Source organism: Brassica rapa, chromosome A01 (assembly GCF_000309985.2).
Source record: "Brassica rapa cultivar Chiifu-401-42 chromosome A01, CAAS_Brap_v3.01, whole genome shotgun sequence".
NCBI lineage: Eukaryota > Viridiplantae > Streptophyta > Magnoliopsida > Brassicales > Brassicaceae > Brassica > Brassica rapa.
The window spans coordinates 8,106,955-8,120,017 of record NC_024795.2 but is presented as its reverse complement, the minus strand read 5'-3'; the positions used below and the strand labels follow the sequence as shown (position 1 = coordinate 8,120,017).

Genomic DNA, 13,063 nt, shown 5'->3' with positions numbered 1-13,063 from the left:
AGATGTTTTTAAGTCGATTTAAATCGTATAAATTAAATTTTAAAAAATTTATTTCTATTAATATCGATTTGTCATCTAAACCAATTTTTTTGAAGGATGCTTCAACGTTATAACAAAGGTGGTCTTTTATGGAAAAGTATCTCTTTTTTTATTAATTATATAAAAGATGGAATCGATGTAACTAAAAGTGTTTTTGTTCGATATTACTTTGTTGACAATGTAATAAAGAAGAACAAAAAAAAAAACAAAAGTGGGAGATTCAAAGTCATAAACATAAGAAAAAGACAAGGACCCACTCAGATTCAACTCTCCACCGGTAAACTCAATTATCTCTGTCTTCCGTCTCCTACCGTCTTCCTCTTCTATCTCTCCCGAGTCTTCCGTCCTTTGGAGAGAGAGAAAATATCCAATCCCTCTCAAAGTCAGACGAAGAAGAAGAAGATGAGTTCTGCTCTGTATGCTTCCGGTGTGTTTAAGGAGGTCAAGTCAATCCTGGGAGCCTTTCTAGGCGACTCGGTGTCTGACGACGTCGTGCTCGTGATTGCAACCACGTCTTTGGCACTTGTAGTTGGGTTCGTGGTGTTGGTATGGAGGAAAACGACGTCGGATCAGAGCAAGGAGCTGAAGCCTTTGGTGATCCCAAAGTCTCTTATGGCTAAGGACGAGGATGAGGATGTGGATTTGGGATCTGGGAAGGAGAGAGTCTCTATCTTCTTTGGTACTCAGACTGGAACTGCTGAAGGATTTGCTAAGGTAGTGTCTGTGACTATTTGCTAAAAAGTTTTGATTTTTATGATTCTGTTGACTTATTAGTAGCTCTTGATGTTGGATGTGGCTTAGTGTTTAACTAGAACTTCTCACAATTGTTCTATTTGATTCGTTATTGTGATTCAAAGGTTTGGTCTTTATGAGAACATTTTCATTTTCTGTTTCATAGGCATTAGCAGAAGAAATCAAAGCGAGATATGAAAAAGCTGCAGTCAAAGTTATTGACCTGGTATGTTACTTGCAACTATGACTCTATTCACTTCCTGTGAGACGCTATCACTTGGATTTGACTTTCTTACTTTGCTGGTTACCATGGTTTTGATTAGGATGACTATGCTGCTGATGACGATCAATATGAAGAGAAGTTGAAGAAGGAGACTTTGTCATTCTTTTGTGTTGCTACGTAAGACAACATATTCAATCTGTTAATGATTTCTTTTGCTATATGCACTTCAAGTGTTTGATGGATTTATATATTTCGTAACGTGTTTAGTTATGGAGATGGAGAGCCCACTGACAATGCTGCTAGATTTTACAAATGGTTTACAGAGGTTTGTAGTCTCAACGCAACAAATCAAATCGAAATTTTATTTCAAAGAGGTTTGTCTCCTCAACAAATCATGTACTCTGTGTTTCATGTTACCAGGGAACTGAAGGGGATATAAGGCTTCAAAAACTAGCATATGGTGTGTTTGCTCTTGGTAATCGCCAATATGAACATTTTAATAAGGTACTGTGGCAAAGAAGTGTGTCTGCTTCTAGCATATGGATTTTCTTCCGGCCTTAACTAATGCTTGTTTGATTTCTTGGAACAGATCGGGATAGTTCTTGATGAAGAGCTCTCTAAGAAAGGTACATGAGTATGTTTACGTAGTTTGCAACTCGTATCTCATGCTAGATATTAGAAAGACACCATTGGGCATATTACTGTGATGTTTAACTATGAAAATAATGATGCTGGATGCCCATTTTCTAGTCTATTTGGTGCTTGAGGGAAAACGTAACTGTTGTCGGCACTTTCAATGCAGGTGCAAAGCGTCTTATTGAGGTTGGTTTAGGAGATGATGATCAGAGCATTGAGGATGATTTTAATGCATGGTTTGTTTCTGATTCTCTGTCTTACGTTTGCTACTTTGAAAGATTTTAACTAGTCCTTCTACCCCATTAGTATAGAAAGGGAAGCTTCAGAGTTGACCTTTAGTTTTGTATTATTGATGTTTTTGTCGGTTGTTTTCAGGAAAGAATCGATATGGCCTGAGCTAGACAAACTCCTCAGAGACGAGGATGACACAAGTGTGGCAACTCCATATACAGCTGCTATTCCTGAGTATCGGGTGATGATTCATGATCCTAGTTTTATATCTGAGAAATCAGTGGACTCGAGTGTTTCCAACGGAAATGCTGCTATTGACATTCATCATCCCCGCAGGTATATGAAGATCCGTGTAATATAATATACTGGATCAATGCTCTACACTTTTGGTTTCATATTAACATTTGCTCCTTATTCGGAACAGAGGTAATGTTGCTGTTCAGAGGGAGCTTCACACACCAGAATCCGATCGGTCTTGTATTCATCTCGAGTTCGACATATCTTGCACTGGTATTACGTAAGTATCCAACTCTGAGCTGTAGTTATTGTCTCCTACCCTTGGATTTGTTACAAGGCAGCACAGTTATCTTGGCTTGCATAGACTTTTTGTTTCCACGTATGATTATGCTATAGATTGAATATTTTGATCTTTAGTCAACAGCAGATCATCATCATGAAGATTATAAAATTACACCCATGTATAGTAAAAATTAATGACATCTTCTCTGTGCAGATATGAAACAGGAGACCATGTAGGAGTATATGCTGAGAATCATGCTGAATTAGTTGAAGAAGCTGCAAAATTGCTTGGCCACACTCTAGATTTAGTATTTTCAATACATGCTGATAAGGAAGATGGTTCACCATTGGGAAGCTCGTTGCCACCTCCCTTCCCTGGTCCATGCACACTTGGTACTGCTTTGGCAAAATACGCAGACCTTTTGAACCCTCCTCGAAAGGTTAACTTCTGTTTGCTTTGAGATCAGATTTTTCTGATGGTTTTGGTTTCTGCTTGTCCCAATAATTAAACTTGTTTACTTTTGGGATTTCAGTCTGCGCTAGTTGCCTTGGCGGCCTATGCCACTGAACCAAGCGAAGCCAAGAAGCTTAAACATTTGACATCACCTGATGGAAAGGTTCTGGATCACTGCTGTATCTTATTGTTTTCTATTGATTTTAAGTTTTCATGATTTAACATCTTTGGAGGTTTTCTGGCTCTAGGATGAATACTCACAATGGATTGTTGCAAGCCAGAGAAGTCTTTTAGAGGTGATGGCTGCATTTCCATCTGCTAAACCTCCACTAGGTGTGTTCTTTGCTGCAATAGCTCCTCGTCTACAGCCTCGTTACTACTCCATCTCATCCTCACCAAGGTGATTATTTCTTTTTGAGATACCAGTTGTTGTCAGGAGGAAAAGAGATTCTATGTCATCCAAAATCTCTTTTTATTCTTGTAATACAGGTTGGCGCCAAATAGAGTTCATGTTACATGCGCACTAGTATACGGTCCCACTCCTACTGGTAGAATCCACAAGGGGTTGTGTTCTACGTGGATGAAGGTAATTCTCACCTTCATTTATTCACTATCTTTAAGTTCGCTTTTTGTTGTTTTGTTTTTGTTTTTAATAGCTTTTGAAAAACTCAGAATGCAGTTCCTGCGGAGAAAAGTCGTGAATGTAGTGGAGCACCAATCTTTATTCGAGCATCTAATTTCAAGTTACCTTCCAACCCTTCAACTCCTATCGTTATGGTGGGACCTGGGACTGGCCTGGCTCCTTTTAGGGGGTTTCTTCAAGAGAGGATGGCACTAAAAGAAGATGGAGTAGAACTAGGACCATCTTTGCTCTTCTTTGGGTGTAGAAATAGGCGAATGGTGAGACTTATTAATTGTTGTTACTCGATACACCTTCATCTGCTGTGCCATCATCAGCATGTTGACCTGTTGCTATATGTATGACTTGTAGGACTTTATCTACGAGGATGAACTCAATAACTATGCTGATCAAGGCGTAATCTCTGAGCTCATTGTGGCATTCTCTCGTGAGGGAGCACAGAAGGAGTATGTTCAACATAAGATAATAGAGAAGGTAAACATATCCGGGGATCTATCAGCATCAGGCTTTGGGAAAAGAGGAATGTAATGTAATCTCATTTCTCATTTGCATTTTCATTGTGTTCAGGCAACACAAGTTTGGAATCTAATAAAGGAAGAAGGATATCTCTATGTATGCGGTGATGCTAAGGGCATGGCCAGAGATGTCCACCGGACTCTACATACCATTGTTCAGGAGCAGGTAATGAATAAGCATTGTGAAACAAGTAGTAGAATTTGGGTTTTCTCTTGTTTTGTTTTGGTTGAATCCCTTGGAAGACTGATACCAACTATATTTTTATAAATTTACAGGAAGGTGTGAGTTCCTCGGAGGCTGAGGCTATAGTTAAGAAACTTCAAACTGAAGGAAGGTACCTCAGAGATGTCTGGTGATTGATGATGTTTAATTTGGGATGCTCTACCTTTTTTTCAAAGATTTCTTGGTAGGAAGGCTGTTTTTACCATAGATATTTATTTGTTTATTTTCCTTCTTCTGACTCATTTTCTTGCTTACTATAGCCAAAGATTAAAGATTTGTCAAAAGTGTTTTTGTATGGAACAAAACTATTAAACGGATGAAAGACTATACAGTCTAATAAATCTGGAGAGTGGAAAAACTCCATGAGATTTTAGTATCCTCTCGAGTCTTCACTTTGTTCGGCTGATTTAAGCTTTAACATGTGCAATCTTCTCTCACTAATGCACATGTCTTGCAGTAGTACATTCATTCGAACCCTTTCAGAATAGCCAAGTATGCCTCAATTAGAAGTAGAATACAAGAAATAAGCTGATCAATCAATGTCTCATGAATGAACTGATTTTTGAACATTTCAGTTCTTTTAACTATGACTGAAATTTCGCATTTGCCTTTATAATATAGTTTATTGTGATTTTTTTTTCCAAGTACTGTTTATGAGAGAGAAGAAAATAAACAAATAACTACCTAAATGGTAAAAACAGCCTTCCTACCAAGAAAGCTCAAAAAAGAAGTGGAGAATCCCAAATTAAAACATCATCCATCACCAGACATCTCTGAGGTATCTTCCTTCAGTTTGCAGTTTCTTAACTATAGCCTCTGCCTCTGACGAACTCACACCTTCCTGGAAAATTTGTAAGATAAAAATATAGTTGGTACCAATCTTCCAAGTGTTTCAACTCAAACGAACCAAGAGAAAACCCAAATTCTACCACTGGTTCCACAATGTTCATTCATACCTGCTCCTGAACAATGGTATGTAGAGTCCTGTGGACATCTCTCGCCATGCCCTTAGCATCACCACATACGTAGAGATATCCTTCTTCCTTTATTAGATTCCAAAACTGTGCTGCCTGAACACAAGATGAAAATGCAAATGAGAAATGAGAATACTTTACATTCCTCTTTTCCCAAAGCCTGATGCTGATGCATTTTACCCGTATATGCTTACCTTCTGTACTATCTTATGTTGAACATACTCCTTCTGTGCTCCTTCACGAGAGAATGCCACGATGAGCTCAGAGATTACGCGTTGATCAACATAGTTATTGAGTTCATCCTCGTAAATAAAGTCCTGAAAGTCATACATATAACAGCAGGTCAACATGCTGATGATACTGCAAATGAATAAGGTGCACCGATTATAACAACTAAAGAGTCTCACCATTCGCCTATTTCTACACCCAAAGAAGAGCAAAGATGGACCTAGTTCTACTCCATCTTCTTTCAGTGCCATCCTCTTTTGCAGAAATCCTCTAAAAGGAGCTAGGCCAGTCCCAGGTCCCACCATAACGATTGGAGTTAAAGGGTTGGACGGTAACTTGAAATTAGATGCTCGAATAAAGATAGGCGCTCCACTACATTCACGACTTTTCTCCGCAGGAACTGCATTCTGAATTTTACAAAAGCTATTTAAAACAAAAACAAACAGAGAACTAAAAGATAGTGGAAAAATGAAGGTGGGTTTACCTTCATCCACGTAGAACACAACCCCTTGTGGATTCTCCCAGTAGGGGTCGGACCATATACTAGTGCGCATGTAACATGAACTCTATTTGGCGCTAACCTGTATTAGAGAAATAAAGAGAGAGACTTTGGATGACAGAGAAACTCAAGAAAAGTTTTCCTTCTGCGAACAACTGGTATCTCAAAAAGAAATAATCACCTTGGCGAGGATGAGATGGAGTAGTAACGAGGTTGTAGACGAGGAGCTATTGCAGCAAAGAACACACCTAGTGGAGGTTTTGCAGATGGAAATGCAGACATCACCTGTAAAAGACTTCTCTGGCTTGCAGCAATCCATTTTGAGTATTCATCCTATAGCCAAAGAAAAAAACCTGAAGATGTTAACTCATGAAAACTTAAAATCAAGAGAAAACAACTACATACACCAGTGATTCAGAACCTTTCCATCACGTGATGTCAGATGTTTTAGCTTCTTGGCTTCGCTTGGTTCAGTGGCATAGGCCCCCAAGGCAACTAACGCAGACTGAAACCCGACAAAAATAAGTTTTATACTTGCAAACAAGCAAAAACCAAAACCAATAGAAAAAATCTATGTGATGCTGATCTCGAAGTGAACAGAAGTTAACCTTTCGAGGAGGGGTCAAAAGGTCTGCGTATTTTGCCAAAGCAGTACCAAGTGTGCATGGACCAGGGAAGGGAGGTGGCAACGAGCTTCCCAATGGTGAACCATCTTCCTTATCAGCATGTATTGAAAATACTAAATCTAGAGTGTGGCCAAGCAATTTTGCAGCTTCTTCAACTAATTCAGCATGATTCTCAGCATATACTCCTACATGGTCTCCTGTTTCATATCTGCACAGAGAAGATGCCATTTATTTTTATTATACACGGGTGGAAATATGATAGGATCTTCACGACGATCTGCTGTTAACTGTCATGCCTTGTAACTAATCCAAGGGTAGGAAGCTTACGTAATACCAGTGCCAGATATGTCAAACTCGAGATGAATACAAGACCGATCAGATTCTGGTGTGTGAAGCTCCCTCTGCACAGCAACATCAGCTCTGTTTCCAATAAGAAACAAACTTTAGAATGCAACCTAAAATTTTTAACACCGTATTCCAGTATGTATAACATGGATCTTCATATACCTGCAGGGATGATGAATGTCAATCGCAGCATTTCCGTTGGCAAGATTCGAGTCCATTGATTTTTCAGATATAAAACTAGGATCATGAATCACCAGCCGGTATTCAGGAATAGCAGCTTTATATGGAGTTACCACACTTGTATCCTCCTCGCCTCTGAGGAGCTTGTCCAGCTCAGGCCATAACGATTCTTTCCTGCAAAAGAAGAATGAATTATACGCGTAGATGTCAAATAATCTCCCACTGAAAACACAAATAATAAAGCCAATTCTAAAGCTTCGCTTTCTACACTAATGGGTATCAAAGTAGCAAAAGTAAGACATAGAATAAGAAACAAACCAGGCATTAAAATCATCCTCAATGCTCTGATCATCATCTCCTAGACCAACTTGAATAAGACGCTTTGCACCTGCATTGATTGTGACGATAACAGTTACATTTTCTCTCGAGCACCAAAGAGACTATGAAATAGACATCAAGCTACCAGACAGGAAAAGAGAAAACATCGAGCAACATTATCATCCTAAGTAAACATCAGGGTACTATCCCCTACGGTGTCTTTCCAATATCTAGCATTGGATAAGAGTTGTAACCTATGTAAACATGCCCATCTACCTTTCTTAGAGAGCTCTTCATCAAGAACTATCCCGATCTGTTCCAAGAAATCAAAATAACCAATATTTAAGGCAGGAAGAAAATCCATAAGCTAGAAGCAGGCACATTTTCTAACTAACCACAGTACCTTATTAAAGTGTTCATATTGGCGATTACCAAGAGCAAACACACCATATGTTAATTGTTGAAGCCTCATATCCCCTTCATTTCCCTGGATCCATGAAACAAAAAGTATTGAGGAACAAACCTTTTGTGAAAAAAACTACGCACAGCATATTAAATTTGAAGAAAATGAAATTCCGATTTGATTTGTTGCATTGAGGCTACTGAGTATACTGACCTCTGTAAACCATTTGTAAAATCTGGCAGCATTGTCAGTAGGCTCTCCATCTCCATAACTAAACACGTTATTAAAAGAAATGAATCCATCAAACTCTTGAAGTGCATATGGCAAAAGAGGTCACAATCGGATTGGAATATGTTGTCTTACGTAGCAACACAAAAGAATGACAAAGTCTCCGTCTTCAACTTCTCTTCATATTGATCGTCATCCGCAGCATAGTCATCCTAATCAAAACCATGGTAACCAGCAAAAGGAAGCAAAACAAATCAAATGATTAAAACTAGCTTCTACCATGAAGTGAATAGAATCATAGTGTAAGTAAATCATACCAAGTCAATAACTTTGACTGCCGCTTTTTCATATCTCACTTTGATTTCTTCTGCTAATGCCTATGAAAAAAAATGAAAATGACCCAACTCATAAAGACCAAAACTTTGAGTCACAATATCAACTTCAACAATGTAACTTCCAGAATCATAACAAAGGAATGCTTTTTAGCCACAAGACACACTACCTTAGCAAACCCCTCAGCGTTTCCAGTCTGCGTACCAAAGAAGATAGAGACTCTACTCTTCCCGGATCCCAAATCCTCCTCCTCCTCCTTAGTCATAAGTGACTTGGGGACCATCAAAGGCTTGACTTCCCGGCTCTGATCCGACGTCGTTTTCTTCCATAACAATACAGCAAACCCAACAGCCAGCGCCAAAGACGTGGTTGCAATCACGAGGACGGCGTCGTCAGAGACGGGAGTGTCGAGGGACATCCCCAACACAGACTTGAGCTGCTTAGCCAAAGCAGAAGAAGCATCGAAAGTAGATGTCATGTGTTTTGGGTGGTTGATCTTCCCCGTCACTCTTGTCTCCTCCAGAGCTGGAGAGAGAACGTGTGGGAAGTTGAATCTGACAGAGACGCATTTGGTCTTTTCTCAAAGGACTTTTATTGAATCTCCAAAACTCTCTCTTTTCTTTTGTTGTTGACATTAAAAGGTCACCGGAGAAAGAAAATGAACATTTTCGTCCAACTCCAACGACTCCATGAATTTGGCACTTTAATGTTTTCATTTCACCTTTTTATTGGGGATAATTTGCAATTAACCAAAAAAAAAAAGAATTGTAAAATTCTAGATGTCTAGAAGTCCATCTAGTCTAATGGTTTAACTAAAATAATAAAATACTAATAATGTTTCTAAATGTATGTGGAGATGTAAATTTTAAATTCCACATAAAATGATTTATTAACAATTATACAGATTTATAGAAAAAATCATCAAAATACTTTCATCATTAGATAAGTAGAATTGTCAAAAATGTTTTTACAAATCAGTTAGTTAGTTTTATAAATTAGGTAAATTTATCGGTTTTAGAATTGTATATGTAACATTTCATAATTTATAATAGAGTAGTAATTCAGTGTTAAATAAAAAAAACTTTTGGATGGTGATGCCAATGAAAAAGAATTAAAGTGACTTGAAAAGTATGTAAATCAAAAGACAAACACACATTTTATTGATAATCAAAGTCATCATCAGTGGAAAAAAAAGGACAAACAGAACCATCCGATAAAAACTAGAAAGTGTATGTAAGTTGCACCACACAGAACAACAAACCAACAAATTTAATCACAAAAAGCTACATAATCATATTATTCACCTCAATCTTCAGCTTTGCAAGCTCTTCTTCAGGCATAACCACACTTACAACCCTCGCAAACTTTCCCTTAGGAAACACCAACACAACTCCTTTGTCACCCACACCATGAATCGTAAAGTTCACAAAATCAGGCTTCTCTCCTTTGATCTCAAGTTCGTCACACATGTCAAGATTCACAAACGTTAAGTTTGCACCGTACGTGATAAAATCCGAAGAGCCTCTATCTTTGTCTATCATCCCCTTGATCACACCGTTCTCTTCTCTTCTCTCGTTCGCTATGATCGCCGCTAGTTCGGATACCTCGGTCATCTCGTCTTTCCTTTCCACTACACTTATTACCAAGTCATCGTTCCAACATGTTGAAGACGTTTTACGGTCACAGATTGTTATAACATTTGTGTCTTTTTCCCCACGGATATTCAGTATCGAACTCCATATCAATGCATACAGAATATCAACCTCTGAGGCAGATTGGTACTTGGCCATCAACCGGTCGATTTGCTCGAGGCTAAACTTAAAGTTGAATCTCCCCATCTTGCATTTATTGCTAAGTAACCAATACTTCCCAACTGATTCCACCTTCTTAATGGAAATGGCCTCACCATCATCATCAACGTGACCATTAGCATGAGGGTTCAGTTCGGGTTTTTTCGGGTAAACGGGTTTGGATGGGCCGCGAGTCGACATTAGTTGTCCCATCGTTTTCATGAAAGTTGATGCTGAAACTACATCTCCTAGTACATGGGCCCAACTTAGCCCTAGTGATAACCCACCACATTTGAACTGTGTTATCTGAAAATAGATTTCAACAAAAAATTATATATCCCTTATATATTAAAAGATTAAAAGAGAAGTATTCTAATAAATGCATTCACACTATAATAGAGTGACAGCTTCACAATAATTTGATAATAAATATGCTAATGCGTTCACACTATATTCATAAATGTGTTCACACTATGTTCTTTGCGTTTTTTTTTAATATAAAACTCACATACGTGGTTTCAATAAAACTCTGAATTTTTCGTTTAGAATAAAAATAGATAACGAATCAAAAGCCTAACTATATATATATTATTTTTATTGTTTACGGATAAAGATAAGCAAAATATTCATAAATTTTGATTCGATTCGTTATCCGTTTTGATTTGAACCAAAAAATCTGGATATCCATAACTCTACGAAACAAATCAAATACTAAAATACAATATCCAAAAGAGAAGCAAATCACAAATACTAATATTTTTAGGAACATATATCTAATTCGATTTGTTATATGCATATATATATATATATGTAAAGAATTATATATATACATTATATATATTATATTTATATCAGTTTTACAATATTTTTATGAATTAAATTTATTATATTAGGTGCTATAATTTTAAAATTTAAATAATTTTTTATTTTTGTAATAAAATTTTATTTTATTTATGGATCAAATCGGATATTCTTTAAAATTCTAAATAAATTCGGTTATCCGAGTCACCGAATATCTAGGTGGCTAAAGATCAAATCGACACGAATGCTTCCAAATATCCAGATATTCGATATGTGCCCATCCCTATTTACGGATACAATTTTATTTTCTTTATATGAAAAAATGACTAATGTCAAGGCCTTTTTTATTTTAAATTAATTTTAATTTTATCTTTCATATCTTATTTTGAACAAAAATGTTATTTAATATTACTTAACAATATCTTATATATTTGTCAACTATTTTTATATATTTTTTACATACACATACATGTGCACTTTGATGTGAGCACTTTGTAACTAAGTATTCACCAGAACTGAAGTATCTAATTTTTTTGAAAATTGAAATATTTTTTCTTAATGCTTCTTTCACTACCGACCCAATTGTAGTGAAATGATTTGTCTTAGTAATTTTCTTTTCTTTTTCTTTTCTTAAACTATTATCTATTTAGAAACTATAATATGAAACTATTGGTTCGACAATACGACTATTTAAAATTCATAACATGAAAATAAATAAATAATATTAATTTTTGGTTTTTACCGAAAAAACAAAAAAATCAAACATTTTAACCGAATAAACTAAAATGAATATTAATTTAAAATAATATTTATATTTTAGAAGATTAAAAACCAACAAAAAAAATGAAAACCGAACCAATATCCAAACTAAATAGATTTAATGTTTTTTATTAAAATAACGAAACTAATAATTACATTCCGCGCAAGGCGCGAGTTATTACCTAATTACTATATTATCTCATCTATGCGGACCTAAACCTTGTTAGACGTACCTAACTATGACAAATCATTTAGCTGGTGGTGCAGACAGCTTATACAAAGGTTCTTGATTATATGTTTAGAAACAAATCGTTGTGGAGACCGTCTAAGCAAATGTTGATCTAATCTGTTCTTACTAGAATAAATAAAAGTCCAATGCGAAGTTAAGATTCTCAGTTTTATTAAGTGTCCAGTTCATAGTTAAGAAACAAGAAAATAATCTTGGAATGAATGCTTGATAGCAACTACCAAAACAAAAAAGTTTGAATTTAATTATGTTGGTTTTTAGTTTGATACCATAAATAATACTCCCTCCCTTTTATTGTAGGTACTTTTAGCAAAAAAAAGTTGTTTCACAATGCAAGTAATTTACCTATTTCAATGCACTTTTTCAACTTTTTTCATTTATTGGATATTATGTGACCATTTAAATAATGTTAAGTTTTTTATAATTGGTTGAATTTATTGATTAAATTATACTTTTTTAAATATAGCAACTTTCTTCGTAATAGTGCTTTTAGGCTACTTATATATTTTTAGTGTTCATAAAAGAAATGGCTACTTATATTTTTAAACAGGAGGAGTAATAAAACTCGTATATATGTAGTAGACTAGTAGTTACCTGGAGGTACACGAGTGGAGAGTAGAAAAGATCAGGACCAAGAACGTGATCGTAGACAAGGAACCGGTGGTCGATGGAACGGTCGTCCAAGTCTAGCCACTCCTGGACCGTGAACCCTTCGACTTTAGCTTCAACTATGCGCATGCCACTGTCGTTGCAGCGAATGTAAGGTATGGCTTGAGCTGAAGGGTCGTTGTTGTTGAGAATCCGGATCCGACCAGTCACATGGTCATAACACTGGAGGTCGAGCAAAGGAAACGTGATGTTTTTCAACTCGACGATGGTGAAGTCACGTGTACCCTTGAAGAAGTAAACAGCTCGGACGTAGTGGAGCTTCACGGCCAAGTCCATGGCCGTGAGATGCCGTGGCTTGTTCTCGCCTGTCATAGAAGCAGGTACCACCGACGAGATCTTCACATCTGTCACTGGGCTTGCCTTCATTTCGAGTGATAGGAGAGAAATATCTAATGTGTACTAGTATAAAGCCTAAATGGGACGTGTTATAAGCATCTAGTTGCATGTCATG

General features: G+C 36.8%; 3 protein-coding genes across 4 annotated transcripts; 1 reads left to right on the top strand and 2 right to left on the bottom strand.

The window, feature by feature from the left end:
* Positions 1 to 240: 240 nt before the first annotated feature.
* LOC103862196 (NADPH--cytochrome P450 reductase 1) lies at positions 241 to 4,590 on the top strand. 2 transcript variants are annotated; one of them, XM_009139897.3, is made up of 17 exons: positions 259 to 753; positions 938 to 997; positions 1,095 to 1,171; positions 1,262 to 1,319; positions 1,415 to 1,498; positions 1,584 to 1,620; positions 1,797 to 1,866; positions 2,006 to 2,197; positions 2,286 to 2,378; positions 2,595 to 2,820; positions 2,914 to 2,997; positions 3,083 to 3,234; positions 3,324 to 3,420; positions 3,507 to 3,734; positions 3,826 to 3,948; positions 4,042 to 4,155; positions 4,266 to 4,590. In XM_009139897.3, exons 1-17 carry the CDS (start codon positions 442 to 444, stop codon positions 4,344 to 4,346), a joined length of 2,088 nt encoding a protein of 695 aa, XP_009138145.2. In that variant the 5' UTR covers positions 259 to 441; the 3' UTR covers positions 4,347 to 4,590. The 2 variants fall into 2 exon arrangements, 1 of the variants encoding a protein (XP_009138145.2); XR_001959215.2 differs by lacking the exon at positions 4,266 to 4,590 and having other exon boundaries at positions 241 to 753; positions 3,514 to 3,734; positions 4,042 to 4,111.
* A 162-nt stretch (positions 4,591 to 4,752) lies between these two features.
* On the bottom strand, positions 4,753 to 9,238 carry LOC103862186 (NADPH--cytochrome P450 reductase 1). The gene is made up of 17 exons (XM_009139889.3): positions 8,516 to 9,238; positions 8,331 to 8,390; positions 8,149 to 8,225; positions 7,999 to 8,056; positions 7,786 to 7,869; positions 7,659 to 7,695; positions 7,383 to 7,452; positions 7,047 to 7,238; positions 6,867 to 6,959; positions 6,522 to 6,747; positions 6,335 to 6,418; positions 6,095 to 6,246; positions 5,899 to 5,995; positions 5,594 to 5,821; positions 5,381 to 5,503; positions 5,169 to 5,282; positions 4,753 to 5,053 (listed from the first exon to the last, which is right to left on the bottom strand). Exons 1-17 carry the CDS (start codon positions 8,822 to 8,824, stop codon positions 4,973 to 4,975), a joined length of 2,085 nt encoding a protein of 694 aa, XP_009138137.2. The 5' UTR covers positions 8,825 to 9,238; the 3' UTR covers positions 4,753 to 4,972.
* Positions 9,239 to 9,479: 241 nt separating this feature from the next.
* LOC103862179 (protein ECERIFERUM 2) lies at positions 9,480 to 13,029 on the bottom strand. Its single transcript, XM_009139884.3, has 2 exons — positions 12,538 to 13,029; positions 9,480 to 10,442 (listed from the first exon to the last, which is right to left on the bottom strand). Exons 1-2 carry the CDS (start codon positions 12,976 to 12,978, stop codon positions 9,630 to 9,632), a joined length of 1,254 nt encoding a protein of 417 aa, XP_009138132.2. The 5' UTR covers positions 12,979 to 13,029; the 3' UTR covers positions 9,480 to 9,629.
* Positions 13,030 to 13,063: the final 34 nt, after the last annotated feature.

Excerpts from the sequence above, each read along its gene's own strand:
- LOC103862196 (XM_009139897.3), top strand. The coding sequence starts at position 442 with ATGAGTTCTGCTCTGTATGCTTCCGGTGTGTTTAAGGAGGTCAAGTCA. Across the intron at positions 1,499-1,583 it reads AATATGAACATTTTAATAAG|ATCGGGATAGTTCTTGATGA; the intron begins GTACTGTGGCAA and ends TTCTTGGAACAG. Across the intron at positions 2,821-2,913 it reads TTTTGAACCCTCCTCGAAAG|TCTGCGCTAGTTGCCTTGGC; the intron begins GTTAACTTCTGT and ends TTGGGATTTCAG.
- LOC103862186 (XM_009139889.3), bottom strand. The coding sequence starts at position 8,824 with ATGACATCTACTTTCGATGCTTCTTCTGCTTTGGCTAAGCAGCTCAAG. Across the intron at positions 5,504-5,593 it reads GGTGTAGAAATAGGCGAATG|GACTTTATTTACGAGGATGA; the intron begins GTGAGACTCTTT and ends TATGACTTTCAG. Across the intron at positions 5,283-5,380 it reads AACATAAGATAGTACAGAAG|GCAGCACAGTTTTGGAATCT; the intron begins GTAAGCATATAC and ends TCTTGTGTTCAG.
- LOC103862179 (XM_009139884.3), bottom strand. The coding sequence starts at position 12,978 with ATGAAGGCAAGCCCAGTGACAGATGTGAAGATCTCGTCGGTGGTACCT. Across the intron at positions 10,443-12,537 it reads CTCCACTCGTGTACCTCCAG|ATAACACAGTTCAAATGTGG; the intron begins GTAACTACTAGT and ends ATCTATTTTCAG.